This window comes from Gouania willdenowi, chromosome 3 (genome assembly GCF_900634775.1).
Source record: "Gouania willdenowi chromosome 3, fGouWil2.1, whole genome shotgun sequence".
Classification (NCBI taxonomy): domain Eukaryota; kingdom Metazoa; phylum Chordata; class Actinopteri; order Blenniiformes; family Gobiesocidae; genus Gouania; species Gouania willdenowi.
The window spans coordinates 2,478,230-2,494,629 of NC_041046.1; the positions used below are offsets into that span (position 1 = coordinate 2,478,230).

A 16,400-nucleotide genomic window follows, 5' to 3' on the forward strand; every position below is an offset into this window, starting at 1 on the left:
ATGCAGATTTCTAAAAACCAAACAGTCATTTCTTACTTGTCACAAATAGGTGTTCTTTTGTTTCTTATGAATACGCTTCATAGAAATCAAACATGCTCTCACCACCTCTATTTTTATTATTTGACACGTTGTTTCTCTCTCTTTCTTGTTTATGTAGTAAACAGTAGTTTTTTCTGTTCTTATCCTTTGAGTATCTTTATACATGATTTCGTCGTTGTTGTTGTACAATGAATATATAAACTTATAAACTGTCAGCGTAAATAAAAATAAATAAATAAATGGAGAAAAAATACTCCAAAAGGAGAAGATTTACCGCCAGATGGCAGTGTTTGGTCAGCAGCGTGAAAACAAACATGCGAAGAAAAACCTCGGACGGTTTATTTCCTGGTTACTTGTAGTCGTATTTATCTCAGCACAGTTTGTTATTTTAAAGCGAAGTATCCGTCCGGGCAGACATGTTTAAAGGTTTTGGAACTTGGTTGGGATTAGAGAGCCCACCGCACACCGTGTCAGCGGATGACACTGATGGTTTGATCGCAGAGCAGGAAGAAAAGGTGGTGGAAGCTCAGAATGTGGTAAACAAACAGCAAGCAGCAGCGGAGAATGATGAGGAGCAGCAGACACACAGCTCCGAGCTCAGCAAGGGCCTGGGAGGTGAGCAGTGGTATTACTTGCTGGCTTTAATTTCTATTTCTGTGTGAACATCAAATATTGACTGTTAATGCGCCTTTACGTATGTGAGTCATCTAAACGCTTGTGTTGAATCCCTGCATCGACATCACCTCCCTGTTTTGATCCATCTTTTGAAACCTTTATACCAGTCACCTTATCCCGGTGTTGTAAATGTTCTAATTAGCAGTTTCATTTGTTTGTTTGACGTCACTTCCTCCTCTTCTTTCCCCATACACAGATTACATCTTCAATTTCGCCTCTAATGCCACCAAGAAGATCTCAGAGTCAGTGGTGGAGACAGCTCAGACCCTCAAGAAGTCAGTGGAGGAAGGAAAGATCGATGGCATCATTGACAAGGCACGCAGCTCTTAGGAATGTTTGACAAGTTGTGCAGCATTTAGAGACGCACTCAAAGTTGTTGCTGCAGGTTAATGACTGCACGCTCCAGGTATCTGCTAGACCAGTGTTTCTCAAATGGGGGTTCGTGTAATCCTAGGGGTACGTGATGGCACTACAGGGGGTACTTCAAAGAGAGAGAGGGAAATTAACAAATAAAGAGTCAGTCTTAGTCCCACCCCAGGCATGAGATGACCGGAAATGACCAAAACCAATAGAAATAAATCTATCCAGGAGCACTAAATCAGTGTTTTGCAAACGTGAAATTTCTGCAAAATTTAGATTTAAAATTATTATGAGTAAAAAAAAAAACACACACAATCTTAAACAATTGTATTTTTATAATTTCACTTTGTGAATGTAGGGAAACAAATGCAGGAATGGTCAAACATGCTACCAGAAATTCTTGATATCAAAATGGGGTCACAGTGCAAAAAGGTTTGGAACCACTGCACTAAATAGTGTTTCGTTGCACTTATTTACCAAATGAGATTCTTTAAAATGAGTGTTCACTCGTTCATTCCATCATTATGCTCTATAGTTGTTTTTTATAGTATTTTGAGCAAAATGTTTTGGTCGGACAAAGGGGGTACTTGGATTTAGAAATAAGAAAAAGGGGGTACTTGAGCCCAAAAAGTTTGAGAACCATTGTGCTAGACATACCTTTCAGGAACTTAATGTCAGGTATCAGTAGCATAAATCTTTAAACATGTGATATGAAGTAAACCTCTGGTATGAGAAAAATAAATTTACCTTTTTTTGTTATGAAACATGTCTTATTAATGCTTGCTTTAACATGTAATCTTACCTATATTACAACTAGTGCTGTGACCATTGCTGCTTTTACTGCTTGCACTCTGGGAGTGCTTTTTAAACAGCCCTGTTTTCATAATCAAACAAACACCATTAAATAGGAGCTATAATTTTCACTGAGGGAGATCTGTGTCAACAGCCCTCCTCTGCAAACACTGCTCACTTTTACATAAGTGTTTACTGAGGTGCTTAAGATGGGTAATGTACTGCCCACTTTTACATAGGAAATCCCGTGTGATAATTCAATATCCAAAAAAAAAAAGATTTATCATATCATTTAACCCATCAGCAGAGTTGCCAGGCTGAAGGGGAAGTTGCTTTTATTTTGGAAGAATATGTTATCGATCAACACCTTATCATAACTTGATGCAAACGTTCAATAATTTTGAGTTGTTATTCTAGATCATTACTTTCATGTGAGTCTTAAAATTGTCTATGGGAGTGAATGTGATGGTCCATGTCTGTGTAAGCTGGTAAGCCCTGTGATAAACCACTCTCTAAATTACACTAGGCATCATCCATTAGCCTTCTATACACACTTAAGGCACCTTAAACCAAAGATACATGTTCATGAATAGTTGGAGGGTATCAGATAAAATCGACACAAGCATGGGGTCGAAATGCAATCTCTTTGTTCATTCACTCTATCCTGTGCTAACCACCAGACCAGGCTTTTGTAATAGTAGAGTCCTCTGATTAAAGTTTGTGTGTTTGCAGACATTTCTTGGAGACTTTCAAAAGGAGCAGGAAAAGTTTGTCCAAGGAAACAAGGCCAAAAAATCAGGTATGAATAATTCTGCTGCTGTAAAATGAGATATTGCTCATCTGTAAATATAATCAATTTGTTATTAATTCCAAGTCTCATGACGGGTTCCATGGGGTTAAAGATCACATGACAGCTGTGACATCTAATGTTTTTAACACCATTTTATTCTATGAAGGAAATTATACTGATACCAGCTAATAAAATAGCCAAACTGGACTCAGTTTATCTGTAATCTTTAATTTAACATTGGATTTTTCGCCAAGCGCTGCGGCTAAAATTCAGCAGTCTGACTTTGACATCAGCTGAGCAATCCAAAGCTCATGAGCAATACATCTGAAGCTCACAAATGTTGGATATCCTGATTTTCTTCAGCATTCAGTATGAACAAGAGGAAGGATACTGACTCCTGTCTCTTCTGTAATAAGGCACAGCGCTCCGTGGCTCCTTGATTACTTCCAACCTGGCAACACACACACTTAAGAGCCGCTGCTTGACAACATGCAGGCTTTGTAGTCTCCACTCTTGTTACGAACGTCATCTGTTAGATATTCAGCGAGATTCATATTCGACAACGAAGAGTGTGCGCATCTTGCACGCTTGTTCCCCATGCACACTAATGCAGTCATCTGAGAAGTTCATACTTAAGTAATATCGCATGAGGGAGTGCTGTTGTGATGAAATATCAGCACTGAGGGGTATTCCATAAAGGCAGGTTAACAAACTCTGAGTCTATCCATAAACTCTGGGTCAACATACCCCGCAATGGGAAACTCTGGGTATCGGATTCCATTAAAGCTGGTATGAAGTGGGTTAATCAACCCTGAGTATGTAAACCTTGGGTTACTTACGTGCACGCGCGCGACAAAAAAGCCATCATCAATGGATCAGAGATTTAATCGAGCTGCCATGGCAACCAAACGGAAAATAGTGATTTATTCACACTGATGGGTGAAATAAGCCGTTGTTTGATGAATATGAGCCTGTTCAAAAGGTGCGTTCAGTCTTCAGTGACTATAGTGGCTTAAATCACCCATAATTAGTCACTTTTTGGTCGCTTCATCACTTTATTGCTTCAGTGACGTGACGAGCGGTGAATAATGTAAATAAAATGTGTCTGAGGAGACGTGGCAGCTGCATAGGATGGCTGCATAGAGAGCCCTCCTGTTACACTGGATATAGACAGTAAATGCCGCTTGATATCGCATCATTTATATTGATTTTTTATGTAATATTGTCACCAGAGTCATCTCAACGTCCTAAAAAATGTCATAAAAAACATTGAAGCGGGACGCGAACCCGCAACTCGTCACTTACAAGCGCAACGTCACACTTCACTGCGCCATCATAACTTCAAAGACGCATTATCTACAGATTTAACTGTATAACAATATAAAACAACAATTAAGCCTTAAAAGTGGATTTATTTAAATTATCATCTCCTCCTTTATATTATCCACAGGTTTGTATTCAGTGAACTTTACTACAGACGTCAGTAGATGTTTTAATGCAGATCAACCTCTGTGTCTTTCACTTAATGATCTGTATCCACAATGTTGGAAAGAAAACTACCGTTTGCACAAAAAAAAAAAATGTAAAGCAACACAACATTAATGATGTGAAAACGTCTGTGTTGTGTGATGTTACTAATGTGTTTCAGAGAAAAGTGTTAAGGTTTATTAAAGTGTTCAGAAACGGTGTTCAGGTGGGCGGAGCCAGGTAGAAACCCAGGGTTTCTTTGATAAAACCTGCCAGCGACCAGGTTTAGTTCACGGACAATGTTGCCCGGGTAACATACTCAGAGAAGTACATACCTCGCTTTTTGGAATGGGATACTCAGAGTTTCCCTCATTTGAGCCTGAGCATAGTCAGAGTTTGAACATAACCCGCTTTATGGAATACCCCTCTGGTGTGATTCGTTCGTAGATAATCACACCAGTGCTGATATTTCACACAACAGCAAAACCTCTCGTGTGATATTGTGGTGACCCACAAGTAGACTGAAGAGACATTCACTAAAGGTCTGTACCTTTAAGGGAGAAATGTTGTGGTTTTGTGTTTCCGGGTTTACGTGTGTGTGACGCTTTTGACCTCTCTTGCTGCTGTGTTTGTACATATACTGTACATGAAGTGGAGCGTAAAGTGATTCCAAGCATCTCGGTCTCTCGTCTCCTCACTTACCGCACTCCACAATTGGTGACCCCCGACGCGAGTGGAATGTGGCTGGTTTATTGTCACACAACGACGGTGGTGGAGATGCTGTTGCGGTACCGTCCGCAGTTACTAGCGGCGCGGCTAATGTCGGTGCTATATACGCTGCCACCATTAAGCTGCCGGACTCTTGGCAGCGCAATCCATTGTCCTGGTTTCAACACATCAGGCACAGTTCCAGCTGAGACGAATAACACAAGATGTTACAAGGTATTTTCACGTTGTAGCGGCCTTGAATGCCTCAACGACGGCCAGGGCAATGTTAGAGGCTCCTCCGGGTGACAGCAAGTACTACGCGCTGAAGTCCTTCTTATTGAGCTTTTTTTAACTGTCTGAGCTGGAGAAAGCTGACCGCCTGCTGTTCCTAAATGGCCTTGGCGACAGCAAGCTGTCTGAGTTAATGCAATTGATGCTGGCTGTACTGGATGCAGCAGATCCCTCATTCCTCTTCGCCCACATTTTCCCTTGGCAGGTTCCAGCACCCGTACGCACCGCACTGGCCTGTTCCTCCATCCCTTCCTCCAGAGACTACCAGGAGCTGGCTGTAGAGGCGGCCAGGTTTTCCTCCCCAACTGGCAGCAGTTTGTACATGTGCTGTTGCCCCCACGGCAGGCTCTTCCCCGTTCTCACCCCTGGAGGACGACCACAGTTGCTGTGACGGCCCGCCGACAGCGTGAAGATGGGTGGTGTTATTACCTTTCCAGTTTTGGAGCCAAGGCCAAGCAGTGTCGACAGCCTTGCAGATTTGGGGCCCAAGGAAAAGCCAGGGCCGGTGCTCATTAGCAGCTTGGGGTGCTGGCCGTGACTGCAGGCTGTTATACATCACTGACACGTTGTCTGGCCGGTGGCTGCTGGTTGATTCTGGGGCTCAGCGTAGCATCCCGCCGGCAAAGCCTGTGGACACCATGGCCGGCGGGCATGGCCTCCCGATGGACGCCGCCAATGGCACGCCCATTTGTACCTATGGCACAAAATATGTGGAAGTGTTTCGGTGGGCGGCGTTTTGGTTGGGACTTTGTCGTGGCCACTGTGTCTTCGCGGCTCCTGGGGGCGGATTTCCACTGCGCTTACAGACTATTAGTGGATGTTACAAACTGCCTCCTGATCGACGTCCTCTCTCTTGTTTCATACCCTGCACGCTGGGAGGGGTTGCGGCGCTTTGTCGAACATGCTGGCTACTGGGGACCTGTATCAGCGCCTGTTTGCTGAGTTCCCTGACATCATCACACGATCGTTTTCATCAACAGTGGTTAAGCATGGTGTGGAGCACTATATCATCACAGCCCCCCAGGCTACGCTTGAACTTGGCGCCTCGACTTTGCCAAGCTCGCAATTACCAGGAAGGAGGTCGCCACCATAGAGCACCTCAGCATTGTGCGCCGCTGCAACAGCCCGTGGGCCTCCTCCCCGCACATGGTGACCAAGGCTGATGGCAGTTGGTGTCTCTGTGATGATTTCCGGAGGTGCAAGCATAACGGACAGTCCCCACATCGCTGCTCATGGACGATGTAGTGTTTGACGCGGCCAACGCTACATTCCTCTGCAATGTCTCCACTGACCAGCCACGCACCATGGTGCCTGCTGGCTGGAGGCGTAAGGTCTTCGATGCCATCCACAGCCTTTCCCACCCGGGGGTGAAGGCCTCTACTAAGCTGGTGGGGGCCAAGTTTGTCTGGCCGGGCCTGCGGGGGGAAATCAGAGCCTGGATTGCTGCTTGTGTGGCGTCCCAGTGTGCAAAGGTGACTCGTCATACCGAGGCCCTTTTGGTACCATTTAAAGTGCCTGAGAGATGTTTTGATCATGTGAAGGTGGACCTGGTGGGCCCACTCCCCCTCTCCCGTGGTTACACCTATCTCGTCACCATGGTATACAGGACCACCAGGTAGCCAGAAGTGGTACCCTTGTCTTCCATTATGGCAGCTGAAGTGGCCCGGGCGTTCATTTGGGCTTGGGTGGCGTGCTTCGGCACCCCGTCTGACCTCTCCTCAGACCGGAGTCCGCAGTTCACATTGGAGCTTTGGTCTGCGGTCGCCGAGGTCCTGGGGGTGGAGGTCCACCGTACCACGGCCTATAACCCGCAGAGCAATGGAAATTAAATATTTTTGAACATTTTTTTTAAATTTCTTTATTTAAGTAGGGACAGTACATATCAATGAACATTCAATATTGCTTTTATACAACAGTATTACAAATGTTTTTTATTAGTAAACAATAATTAGTGACAAAACATTATGATTTGTTTATTTAAGCATTTGGCTCCACCAACAAAAATAGTTCCATAAGTGACCCAAATCTGATCTCTATGCGACCTGTATTCAATCGATTAAAGACAGTCTGATCAGCACAAATCCAACCTAAGTCACTTTACATAACCTAAATCCGATACGTATCCGAATGGCTGAGGCACTTCCTCCTATGTCGTCGCATCCAAACAGTTTGTTGTAAAGATGGAGCAGCTATCGATTAGCCTGTCTCTCTTCTTTTTCACTCTCCTTAAAGGTATGAAGTGCTGACTTCTGTTGGAAAATACATTTCTCAGTGCGACACACAATACACTGGACGCCTCCATATTTACTTCCGTAAACACTGTACGTGCCTCTTCTGCGCATGCGGATCACTTTAGGGTTGCTTACGTCTGCAGCTTAAGCCAAGCCTGCTGCTTAAACCTGGTTGGGAGCATGTTTGACCCACGGACTGTGTTACTATGGTAACCAAGGTGTTTTCTCGTAAATGAAACCGCCGTTCCAGTTAGAACCCGGCTTAACAGAGCTGGACTCTCAGGTTAAACCTGGACTTAACCCTGAGCTGGGTTTGATGAAATACCCCCTGGTGTTTTCACGGATTAAGGGTTGTGGACAAAATAATGGTGGGTGACGATATTGTGCATTCCACTGAACCACCAGACAACAATTTAATATCTTTCGGAGTGATGTCATATCACAGGGAATACTATAAACAAGGCATGAAAAAATTACATCAAGTTGAGCACTGTCCTTTCTGGTGAAGAAATACACAAAATCACGGTAAGGAGGAGGTAAAAAAAAGGTTTTTAAGAAACTTTTCTGCCTCGGTGCCGTCTTTGCTTTCCTCTACAATATTTTTAGAAAATTTTAAGACTGAAAATTTTAACCTTCAACATTTGTGACTAAATCCTTCCATTTTACGCAAGAAATACCTTTGATTCATTGATCTATGAAGACTACACTATGTCTTTATTAGTGTTATTTAACATTGTTAGTTATAATCCCCAGCAGCTATAAGGTAACTAGTTCAAAGACGTTATTGATGTTATTACTTTGGCATTTAAAGTAGTCAATTATTCAGTGTCTTTTAGGAGGCACAAAAAGGTTGCTTTGTACTAAAAATTCTTTGTGGGTCACCAGATGTTTTATAATGCACAAATCACAAATTTTTGAGACTCTTCTGATCCCACGAGCAGAGAGTGCAATAGTATCTGATAAAGGCTTTGATAATGTCATGCATTATACCTTTTTAAATCACCATCATATAGAAGCAGGTTCTATGTACAAAGAAGTGAGGACTGATGGCTGACGTGTGTTTACTTAATATAGACACAGCGGTGCCTCCCTGGGTCGGCTACAATGAGGAAGAGACAATCCAGCAGCAGATCCTGGCTCTGTCAGCTGTAAGTAGGATGTGTTGTTCATGTAGCATCTAACATAATCCACCACTGCACTACTTTGCACATGTGATCACTGCTTTCTGATTGCTGCCCCAGGATAAGAGGAATTTTTTGCGAGATCCTCCTGCTGGAGTACAGTTCCACTTTGACATGGAGCAGATGTACCCTCTGGCTGCAGTGATGCTAGAGGAGGACCAGGTCCTCAACCGCATGCGCTTCGACCTGGTCCCCAAACAGTTAGTCCTCTCCCATTATTCCCATTGTTGTGTGTGGACTGTCCACACCACTGTGCTGTTTTGTGTCTGACAGTGTGAAGGAGGATGTGTTTTGGAGGAACTATTTCTACCGAGTGTCTCTGGTCAAACAGTCGGCTCAGCTCACGGCGCTTGCAGCTCAGCAGCAGAAGGACGGGGAAGAGAGGAAGGTTGTTTCACCGGAGGACATTGTCCTAGCGGGTAGGAATTTTCACAGATGTTCAACAGGAGATGCATGGTATCCTTTTTTCAGTAGGTCACATGAGATATCTATTCCATACACACAGTCTCCTGTGTGTAACCAAGTGTCTGTAGAATCACAAATTAAGGGACCAAGTAGTAGTTCCAGGTGAACTGCTTTCAAAAGAATTGAGATTTATTTGAACAAACTTCCCAATAGTTCATTAGAACAGTGATTCTCAACTGGTCTCATCCTGGGACCCATATTTTGTCATTGGGTCCCACTTTTTTTTCGAATTCAACCAACCAAATTCATTTTTTTTAAATGGCTGTTGAAAACACACATACAATTTTTTATCTTTTTTTTCAAACATAAATCTATATATTTTCCTGTGCAACATGCATTTCACAGCATGCCTGTCAAAAGAAAAGACAAGCCCAACATGAGACATTAAGTATGTATTTATTTTTGACCAGATGTCTGTGACCCACCAAGTACAAGTCCACGACCCACTTTTGGGTCCCGACCCACCAGTTGAGAATCACTGCATTAGAAAACCAATCCCTGGTGTTTCCACACTTAAAGTTGAGCTCTTTGCCTGGCAGCTCAGTCACTGTGTGTGTATGAATTGTGCTATGTTTGAAGGCTCTGGTTCTTGCCTTATTTTTCCAAAAGTGACTTGCGACAAATCTAACAACTTTTCCTTGTGTTATTGAAGTTTTAGCGAGTCTGACTTGAATGACACCGCATTCACTGTCGCAAGATATGCAATTAAATTGCGGGAAGTGGAGCCTGAGCTGAAGACGAGTTTAAAGGTAAAACAGATTTTAACTTAACAAGTGACATTATCTTTTGTAATTTGTCTTTTTGTTTGATGTCAGCCTACATTTTTAATTCAAGATTTAATGAAAAATGATATGTCGGCTAGTTAGTTAGCTTACCTAATCTTTCAAGTGCCAATACGGAGGTAAGCTTACTCTATGTAAACTGATGAAAATCATCCCTAATGTAGACGTTTTAAATCATCTCTTTCACTTTCAACTTCCATTTTTAATAAGAGGTATGTGACATAGGCTTGGAAGGTATTTTCTTTGGTCGGAAACCCAGGGCTAATTTGTAATGTTTTTAATAATTCTGAGAAATTGTGTCAGTGTTTTAACTGCTGTGTTCTGCTTGTTTAGGAGGACACGGCATCACACCAGGGGCCGAGCTCTGCCTCACTGACAGAAGAAGAAGGTCCAGAAGACATTAGTTTGAAAGATTATCATCTATCACAATTACTGTTCTAATAATGTATGTTCTCGTGTACAATACTGCAACAATCTAGAATGCTTGTACCCTAGGAAAAAAGTACTAATTTCTGCTAGATTTATTGGACTGGTTTGTCACTTATTTTGTATTTGACATTTATTTGTTTATTCAGTTACTATGGTGTGATTTGGATGTACCAGCTTAATTATTGAAGCAATAGAACACTGTGTTGTAATGTTAACTGACTGTAAGACTTCGGCTACATTCACAGAACTTGGCTAAGGCTGAATGACACATGGTTTATGGTCCAAATGATTTTGCATTGTTTGTTCAGGAATCGATAAAAAGCTCATTGAAAGAAAAAAAGCATCCAGTTTTTTTTTTGTTTTTTTTCTGTGACTGGTTTTGAGTTGATTTATTTTAAAATGAATTTGAGACATATAATGTGAAAGCTGCTGTATTTCTGAAAATATTACCAAATAACACTGGGTATGAGTCATGGGCATGGTTTGTGCTGTCTTAAAAAAGTTTTAAAAGCTAAAATGCATTCATTTTCAATTCAAGTATCGTAAAAACTAACCCGGGGTTTCCACTGGATACGTCTCCGCTGCGCCACGGCACCGATCCGGTATTTCACCGCTGTCCGGTAATTCACACCGGTTGCGTTTGTAGTGCGCCGCGGTGCGCTCCGGTTGAACGACTGTGACGTCACGAGACAGATCAGTTCTCACAATATTTATATAATTGCGCGAGAACGCAGTTAAATGTATGTGTTATAAACGCGACAATAAACAGACAAACAGGTCAGTTTTCCTAACGAAGGAGAACAAGAAGGTTGGACTCTGGATTTGTCATAAACATTTTTTATCAACAGCCAACAGAGAAGAGATAAAACTGCACCAGTAAAACATGAACTAAATCAAAGTTGCTGCAGTTTACAGTGTAGTTACAGTATGAAAGGAATCAATATAGTGGATGTGAATTTGTTTTTACACATTATGACGTTTTGGTGATGTATTTACTTGAAATATAATCTGAAGTTTTTTATTTGGAAAAGTAACCCGATATTTTATTGCGGAGTACGTGCTTAATTTCCTGTTTAGCTTCATTTGCTCTGTGCTGATTGATGCTTCGTGCTCCGGTGTCCGCCAGAAATAGAAGCCCTGCGTATATCTGGCGGAGGGCACCGGACTACTGCATCTGGGAAGGAGCTGACACGCACCGCAGCGGACCCGGTGGAAATTATCACATAGACTAAAATGGAAACCTATCAGCTACAGTAACACGGCGGTGACGTTCCGCAGCGGAGCCGCATCCAGTGGAAATTGGGGGTAAGTTGGGAGTCGACGGCTGCCCTACCCTTAAAATACCCTCACTTTTAAAAATGCAAACTAAACTACTCCATCCCTGCTCCTCGCCCTCCAGCTGTATGTGTGGCAATCTGTGATCAGATCTTCATATTTGGTCAACTTGCTCTGTTGGACCTCATCCAGAAGGCTTTGCTAATTCCATCATGACAAGACAAAACTCTAAACATTGCCAGAGAGAAGAACTCAACTACCTGAAAAAGTTGTCAAATCAGAGCTTTGCACCTTTACACCTCCTCCTAATTGACATCTAATGCAGTTCTTCCAAAAATGTTCTCTTTTATTTAGAAAAAAGTGTTCTGTGACAACTAGTTATTTGAACAAGTATGGCTGGTATTAAACCTGTTTTCCTAAAGCATTCTTTATGCTGTCTACACTGCCTGGGCGAAGCAGTATTTTTCCATGATTTACTCTTTTGAGTAAATGTTCGGATCTTTGGTTTCAGCCCTCCGAAAGGGCTAGGCCAGGTATCACACAGATTTCACAACCCGTGTTTGCATTTGTTGGTTCTTACTCGAATCGCTTTCTCAAAAAATGCTCCAAAATATGGTAAATGCATTGCTTGTATATGGGCGGGGCTTGAGTAAACAGGATGGTTTGTTTATAAGATGACTAGCATGAATCTACTTATGGGAAACTGATATTACTCTACTGCCTCCTTTCCAGTCAACGTCAGACCAAAAACTCCTCCAGTTTCAATCAGTGACAAGCAGAAGGTAGAAGTCAAGCAGCTCACAATTACTCCAGATCATGAGAAAGTGTTCGCCTTATTGTGCTAACAGTTTTTTGTTGTGTGACTCCCAGACACCACCAGAGGAAGAGGAGGAGATGGAGATGTCTACAAGTCCTGGGGTGTCGGAGTTTGTTAGCGATGCTTTTGACTCAACGGGTATCAACCAGGAGGATCTGAGGAAAGAGATGGAGCAGCTGGTGCTGGATAGTAAGGAGAGTGTCCCGTCTCCTGATGGTAAGCCTTATAGTAGATCTTTGTGTTTATGTAAAGCATGTGAAAGCAACTTTAGGGTATCAGTGTGCTTTAGATTTGTAATGAGTCATTTTGAAAGTGACATAAAAACAACGTGAAATGCAAATAGTCATTGCATAGCCCTTATCATAGCAAATTAAAGCAGATACATGTTTACTGTATATTTGCATTCAGTGAGTAGATAACAAAAAGGAAACACTTGTGTCAGTGTGCAGAATATAGAACAAATAATAAAAATATATTTTTTGATTAACCGAATCTCTAAGAAAAGTGCAGATTGCTGGAAACAAACAGAAGTTGGTGAGACAAGATTAAATATGTGCAGATTATTCATTGTTGAGTGTAAAGATGATTTGTCATCTGTACAGACACAAAACATTTACCTTTACTTTAGTGGTCGCAAAGCCATCACACACATGTAGCTTACAAATCACAGCTACAGATGTATGTCATCTGTAAACACCAGTGGTGGGTAGAGTAAACATTGATGGTAATCAAGTAAAAGTACTCTTAAAATCAGTACTTGAGTAAGAGTAAAAAAGTACCTCATAAAAAACCACTGAAGTAGTGAGTAACAATTTATTACTTCCAAAATAAACCAACACTCCATGAATGAGAGGCTTGGATATATTCCTAAATAAATTGTAGTCTGCTTAAAAACAGAAACAGGTTGAGAGGCCTTTGCGGAGGAAGCGTGCGGGAGTAGTCGTGTTGCCGTGGTTTAAATGCAGCGCTGAGACCAAATCTAACCAATGGGAAGCATGGAACATGATCAGCTGGATGATTAACTGATTTGGGGATGGACTCTGGCAGTTAACAGCTACTGACAGAAGAAGGGGCTGGACTAGCTTGACTTCCATGTCTGCCTGAACTAACGCAATGCTTAATGTCTTACAGATGAGTCAGCCGATTGGGAGAAGGAGCTGCAGCAAGAACTCCAGGAGTACGAGGTTGTCTCTGGGTCAGACAATAAGGACGACCAGTGGGATCAGGAGATCGAGAAGATGCTTCAAGCGGATGAAAGTTAGGAAATCCCAGTGTACCTGTGGCCTTTACATGCAGGAACCTGGCCGAACGAATGAAACCTGACCGACATACACGGGAGAACTTCTCTGTCTTCTGACACACAGCTCAATTAGAAGATATAAACAACATCCTGTTCCAGATAAAGTTCTGTAGAATGTGTCATTCTGCTGGATGTGGCAGTGATGGTTAGTTAAGTTTAAAGTCATTGCGTCTTGCTATAGTGGGGTTTCTATCTTTTTCTCCTTGTCTTTACTTTAGTAAGGCCTATAGAGGGTGCTCTCGGATAAGTACCATGTATTTTCTAATGAAGGTGAGCTGTTTTTTGGCCTTGTTCTTGTGAGGGGACAGTCAGGTGTTGCCATTACTACTATTAAAACATATATACATGTACATAAAAAGATAAGAATGCTCCATTACTTTATGTTGAATAAAGTTTAATAAAGTTCTTCAACTTTTTTCCCCCTTCATTCTGTAATAAATGTGCTCTGACTGATTCCATTGTTTCTGGAAGGCCTGTGACAACTTGAAAGATCTTAAAGAAATAAAAAATATAAATTTTGCCTTCAACTGTCACAAAACAGATTTATAGAAAGACAATGTTACAAATGGAAGCAAAAATAAATTTAGAATAAGTCTGAATGAACGAAATGGATGTGTATTATAGTCTGTGTCTAATGCAAGTCAGTGATTTCAGGTCTCTGATGGCAGAGATAAGTCCAGTAAGGTTTGTTCAGTCTTCAAATTAAGTTCGATGGACTGGTGACTAGGGAATGTGCGATATTTTATCGTCAAAAACATTATCACCGGTAAGAATCTCATCCCACGATTTAAACGATAAATTCCCATGTCGGAAATTAGCGAGGGCCACGGGCCATTTGTCCCTTAATTTAGCCAAGAATGCACATAAAATTCTTGTTCCACAGGCCAAGACTGCCCCTGTATGTTGTCAACTTATTCTCTGGAACGCTGTTAACGGGAGCTCCGCAGCAAAGCCTGAGGGGCTGCAGTGTGCACCACGCCTCCTGCCCCAGCTGTCACACTCACAGACGGCGGTGCTGCCGAGCTGTGATACATCATGGACCGCTACTTGGTTAAGACCAGATAAACATCCAACAAAGTGAACCAGTCCAACTTCTTCCGTCAGATCCACCCAAAGTTCCACAAACACCGGGACAGAGATGAACCCTCAGCATCGATTATGAACTAGAAACTCAACTAAAGCTAACTACGCTAAGCTAACCCACCGACACACTGACTGGGCTAAGAGCTAATGCTAACCACTCCATATAGAAAATAGGCCAAATAAAAAGAACACGTCTTACTGTCATAAAACCACAGAGAGCCGTTGAGTTGTTTATGGTCAGATTTAACACTTGTATGAAAGGATAAAAGCTAACATGTCACACGTTGTGTGAAATAATGTTAGCATAAATACTAATGTCACTATGCATCTGTCCAAACTTGTAAAAACGTAATATTTTTTATTATATTTTATGTCACGTGTTCACAGACAAAGCTGGTCCCATTAGACTAATGTAACTATTTAGATTATTACACCTAAATATACTGAATGATTAAATCATCAGCTTGATCTGGTTTAATTATAGGAAATCAGTGAGCTATTTATTAACTATAACTTTATGTAACTCATAAGATGAACAAGATTCAGCAGCAGTAAAAACACTAATGAAGTTATTTGTGCTTTTCATGTGCTTTTTTTTTTTAGGAAATAATTTCATTTTAAGTGAGGAAATAAATTACACTATAAATATAATATAAATACACTATAAACACTAATAGAGTGATCCACATGTACTGATATATTCCATAAAATATCAGCTCAAGAGCTCATTGAGTCAGCAGCTATTGTAGCCTTTTTTTAATGTGTTGATATATTCAAATGTATTTGTGTTTGTAAGTGTAGCAATTAGAATGAACAATAGGTGTTCAGAATTAACTGAAAAAGGGCTGGAGGTAGGTTGTAATACATTTATTGATACTGGCACATCAAACAATATAAGCCCAGTAATCACGATAAGTATACTATCACTTTAAAATCAGGGCACACAGCAAACCAACAAAACCACAGCAACTTAAAATACGGCCGCAGTGATAGATAAATATAATGATTACCAGCAATACATAATTACCAATTAAGGTGACATGATTACATTAAAACATATACAAATGGTTAAAAGGTTGGTGGGATAAAAACAGTGACAGGTAAAAAGGATTCACTCACAGTCCTAGAGAAAATACAAGTTATTAGACAATCAATCAAACAGAATTAAACAAATCTATTACAAGTGGAATTCATACCTTTGCCAAAACGGGTCCTTTTACAGCCCTTTACACATCCAGATAGTTATGGTAATTTAACCCATAAATATTCAACTGGAGCTTCACTGTCTCGTTCTGGCCGGAGATTCAATCCCGTTCTGCTTTGATCATGCCTAATTATACAAACGTGCATTTGTTTAGGTTAAAAGGACGGCATGTAAAGTGACTAGTGCAATGAGCTTTAAAAGGCTAAAGAAACTTACAAGCTTTATCTCAGGATTCCGTGCACAGCAGCCGTGTTGTGCTTTCAGTGAGGAGCAGAGAGGGAGACGGACTGATTGTGCGTCGGTTAAATAGGTCCGTCAATACCACGGACGTCCTCCGTGGTTCCCACCCACTGACTTCCGTTCACCCGTTACACTGGCCCCAGTTTTGAAAAGTCACCGTCCCGGTGACCACTTATAACCATGGCCTAAACGCATATCTTTGTCCCTGGCTCATAGCTCGGGGGGCACTCTGTAAGGATGCCACAGTTGACTGGTTAACTGCCCTAGGGAG

At 41.7% G+C, this 16,400-nt stretch overlaps 1 protein-coding gene and 1 long non-coding RNA gene across 2 annotated transcripts; one reads left to right on the top strand and one right to left on the bottom strand.

Annotated features, from left to right (window-relative positions):
* Positions 1 to 332: 332 nt before the first annotated feature.
* syap1 (synapse associated protein 1) lies at positions 333 to 14,029 on the top strand. The gene is made up of 9 exons (XM_028443026.1): positions 333 to 654; positions 911 to 1,029; positions 2,599 to 2,665; positions 8,428 to 8,501; positions 8,595 to 8,734; positions 8,808 to 8,953; positions 12,218 to 12,267; positions 12,356 to 12,518; positions 13,434 to 14,029. The coding sequence occupies exons 1-9, from the start codon at positions 456 to 458 to the stop codon at positions 13,562 to 13,564; spliced, it is 1,089 nt and encodes a 362-aa protein (XP_028298827.1). The 5' UTR covers positions 333 to 455; the 3' UTR covers positions 13,565 to 14,029.
* A 1,508-nt stretch (positions 14,030 to 15,537) lies between these two features.
* Positions 15,538 to 16,400, bottom strand: LOC114461200 (uncharacterized). Its single transcript, XR_003673818.1, has 2 exons — positions 16,106 to 16,400; positions 15,538 to 16,015 (listed from the first exon to the last, which is right to left on the bottom strand). It is a non-coding gene; the product is annotated as an uncharacterized LOC114461200 (long non-coding RNA).